Genomic DNA, 3703 nt, shown 5'->3' on the forward strand with positions numbered 1-3703 from the left:
AGTGGAGGTTATCAGGTCCTATGGTGGAGCAGCTCACAGCTCACAGAGTGAAGGTTATCAGGTGATCAGGTCCTATGGTGGAGCGGCTCACAGAGTGGAGGTTATCAGGTGATCAGGTCCTATGGTGGAGCAGCTCACAGCTCACAGAGTGGAGGTTATCAGGTCCTATGGTGGAGCAGCTCACAGCTCACAGAGTGGAGGTTATCAGGTGATCAGGTCCTATGGTGGAGCAGCTCACAGCTCACAGAGTGGAGGTTATCAGGTGATCAGGTCCTATGGTGGAGCAGCTCGCGGCTCACAGCTCACAGAGTGGAGGTTATCAGGTGATCAGGTCTTATGGTGGAGCAGCTCACAGCTCACAGAGTGGAGGTTATCAGGTCCTATGGTGGTGCGGCTCACAGCTCACAGAGTGGAGGTTATCAGGTGATCAGGTCTTATGGTGGAGCAGCTCACAGCTCACAGAGTGGAGGTTATCAGGTGATCAGGTCCTATGGTGGAGCAGCTCACAGCTCACAGAGTGGAGGTTATCAGGTGATCAGGTCCTATGGTGGAGCGGCTCACAGAGTGGAGGTTATCAGGTGATCAGGTCCTATGGTGGAGCAGCTCACAGCTCACAGAGTGGAGGTTATCAGATCCTATGGTGGAGCAGCTCACAGCTCACAGAGTGGAGGTTATCAGGTCTTATGGTGGAGCAGCTCACAGCTCACAGAGTGGAGGTTATCAGGTCTTATGGTGGAGCAGCTCACAGCTCACAGAGTGGAGGTTATCAGATCCTATGGTGGAGCAGCTCACAGCTCACAGAGTGGAGGTTATCAGGTGATCAGGTCCTATGGTGGAGCAGCTCACAGCTCACAGAGTGGAGGTTATCAGGTCTTATGGTGGAGCAGCTCACAGCTCACAGAGTGGAGGTTATCAGGTCTTATGGTGGAGCAGCTCACAGCTCACAGAGTGGAGGTTATCAGGTCCTATGGTGGAGCAGCTCACAGCTCACAGAGTGGAGGTTATCAGGTGATCAGGTCCTATGGTGGAGCGGCTCACAGAGTGGAGGTTATCAGGTGATCAGGTCCTATGGTGGAGCAGCTCACAGCTCACAGAGTGGAGGTTATCAGGTCTTATGGTGGAGCAGCTCACAGCTCACAGAGTGGAGGTTATCAGATCCTATGGTGGAGCAGCTCACAGCTCACAGAGTGGAGGTTATCAGGTGATCAGGTCCTATGGTGGAGCGGCTCACAGAGTGGAGGTTATCAGGTGATCAGGTCCTATGGTGGAGCAGCTCACAGCTCACAGAGTGGAGGTTATCAGGTGATCAGGTCCTATGGTGGAGCAGCTCACAGCTCACAGAGTGGAGGTTATCAGGTCTTATGGTGGAGCAGCTCACAGCTCACAGAGTGGAGGTTATCAGGTCTTATGGTGGAGCAGCTCACAGCTCACAGAGTGGAGGTTATCAGGTCCTATGGTGGAGCAGCTCACAGCTCACAGAGTGGTCCTATTACACACCAGATGAACATCCCTGTCTTGTCTGTCCTTCACAGATCAAATCGGATGCATGCAGGAATCCCTGTCTTGCCTGTCTCTCACAGATCAAAACGGATGCATGCAGGAATCCCTGTCTTGCCTGTCTTTCACAGATCAAATCGGATGCATGCAGGAATCCCTGTCTTGCCTGTCTTTCACAGATCAAAACGGATGCATGCAGGAATCCCTGTCTTGCCTGTCTTTCACAGATCAAAACGGATGCATGCAGGAATCCCTGTCTTGCCTGTCTTTCACAGATCAAAACGGATGCATGCAGGAATCCCTGTCTTGCCTGTCTTTCACAGAGCAAATCGGATGCATGCAGGAATCCCTGTCTTGCCTGTCTTTCACAGAGCAAATCGGATGCGTGCAGGAATCCCCGTCTTGCCTGTCTTTCACAGATCAAAACGGATGCGTGCAGGAATCCCTGTCTTGCCTGTCTTTCACAGATCAAAACGGACGGATGCGTGCAGGAATCCCTAACGTTAAATGTATAGATGATGCAACAAGATGGGGACGATATCATACTGCCCCTGGCCTGCTCATATCTGTAGTCTGCTGCATAGCTTTAGAGTATAGATCTATATTATACAGGTAAAATTAGGTCATACAACATTCAGGGCATCACACCCATTATCTGTGCACAGTGGCTCCTCCACAATATCTGTCTCTCTGTTCAGCACTGTGGAGGGTTAAACGTAACGCGTGGGGAGTCTGTGTCTGAGCAAGAGCTAGCTGTCCGTCTCCTCTAAACCAAAGCACCCTAAACAGCAGTCAGCCAGTCAGTCAGTCCCTCGGTCTGCATTCCAGCTCAGTGCCAAGGTATTTACTGTGGACAAGAGAGAGAGAGAGAGAGAGAGAGAGAGAGAGAGAGAGAGAGAGAGAGAGGCACGGTGAGGGACCGCTTTTAATTAGGACAAGTTTGAGACAGAGGCCGAGCAGGCTGGAGTTTAGGGCCAATTCTAACAGGCAGACTGACGGAAAGACAGAGGGAGAAAGGCAGGCACGCATAATGACAGACAGATGGGTGGGTGGATACACACCCAGACGTACGGACAAACAGACATTCAGCCATCCAGCCAGCCAGCCATCCAGCCAGACAGCCAGCCATCCAGACAGCCATCCAATCTACCACCCACCCAGCCATCCAGCCAGCCAGACAGCCAGACAGCCAGCCAGCCAGACAGCCATCCAACCTACCACCCACCCACCCAGCCATCCAGCCAGCCATCCAGCCAGACAGCCAGCCAGCCAGCCATCCATCCAACCTACCACCCACCCACCCAGCCAGCCAGCCAGCCAGACAGCCAGCCAGCCAGACAGCCATCCATCCACCCACCCAGCCATCCAGCCAGCCATCCAGCCAGACAGCCATCCATCCAACCTACCACCCACCCACCCAGCCAGACAGCCATCCATCCATCCAACCTACCACCCACCCACCCACCCACCCACCCAGCCACCCAGCCACCCACCCAGCCATCCAATCAGCCATCCATCCGGGCCAGTCAGCATTGTGAAACCTAGATCACAGTAGGTGGGTCCAGGCTATCAGTGTTCCGAGAGACCTGTGATGTTGGTGACGGTGTGGACCTCATCATCACTTCCCAGCAGCAATGGCCTGTCAGCTGACATCAAGAGTGCACAGCAGACTGCTCCCATTCAGTCCCAGAACAAAGAGAGAGGGATAGAGAGAGAGAGAGAAACAGGGAGAGAGAGAGAGTAAAGGGCAGAGAGAGAGAGAGAGAGTAAAGGGGAGAGAGTAAAGGGGAGAGAGAGAGAGAAACAGGGGGGTGAGAGAGAGAGAGGGAAAGCGAGAGAGAGAGAGAGAGAGAGGAAAGGGGAGAGAGAGTGAGGAGAGAGAGAGAGAAACAGGGGGGTGAGAGATTGAGGAGAGAGAAGTGAGAGAGAGAGAGAGAGAGAGAGAGAGAGAAACAGGGGGGTGAAGAGAGAGAGAGAGAGAGAGAGAGAGAGAGAGAGAGAGAGAGAGAGAGAGGAAAGGAGAGAGAGCAACAGGGGGTGAGAGAGAGAGAAACAGGGGGGTGAGAGATCGAGGAGAGAGAAGTGAGAGGCGTGCCCCCTGGCAGGGAGAGAGAGAGAGAGGAGAGAGAGAGAGGAGAGGGGAGAGAGAGTGAGGAGAGAGAGAGAGCAACAGGGGGGGTGAGAGAGAGAGAAACAGGGGGGGTGA

At 53.6% G+C, this 3703-nt stretch overlaps 1 protein-coding gene across 6 annotated transcripts in view; it reads left to right on the forward strand.

Annotated features, from left to right (window-relative positions):
• Positions 1-2669, forward strand: part of LOC127933044 (uncharacterized) — a 3292-nt gene extending 623 nt beyond the window's left edge. Inside the window, exons 1-2 of one of the 6 annotated variants that reach the window (XM_052529318.1) lie at positions 1-15; positions 217-2669. The exon at positions 1-15 is cut by the window's left edge and continues 623 nt beyond it. In XM_052529318.1, the coding sequence (XP_052385278.1) occupies positions 276-1205 (930 nt within the window). In that variant the 5' untranslated portion in view covers positions 1-15; positions 217-275 and the 3' untranslated portion in view covers positions 1206-2669. Of the gene's footprint in view, positions 163-216 lie in introns of all 6 variants that reach the window. The other 5 variants (XM_052529322.1, XM_052529321.1, XM_052529320.1 and 2 more) reach the window with 5 other exon arrangements.
• Positions 2670-3703: the final 1034 nt, after the last annotated feature.

The sequence above is a fragment of the Oncorhynchus keta genome, chromosome 11 (genome assembly GCF_023373465.1).
Source record: "Oncorhynchus keta strain PuntledgeMale-10-30-2019 chromosome 11, Oket_V2, whole genome shotgun sequence".
NCBI lineage: Eukaryota > Metazoa > Chordata > Actinopteri > Salmoniformes > Salmonidae > Oncorhynchus > Oncorhynchus keta.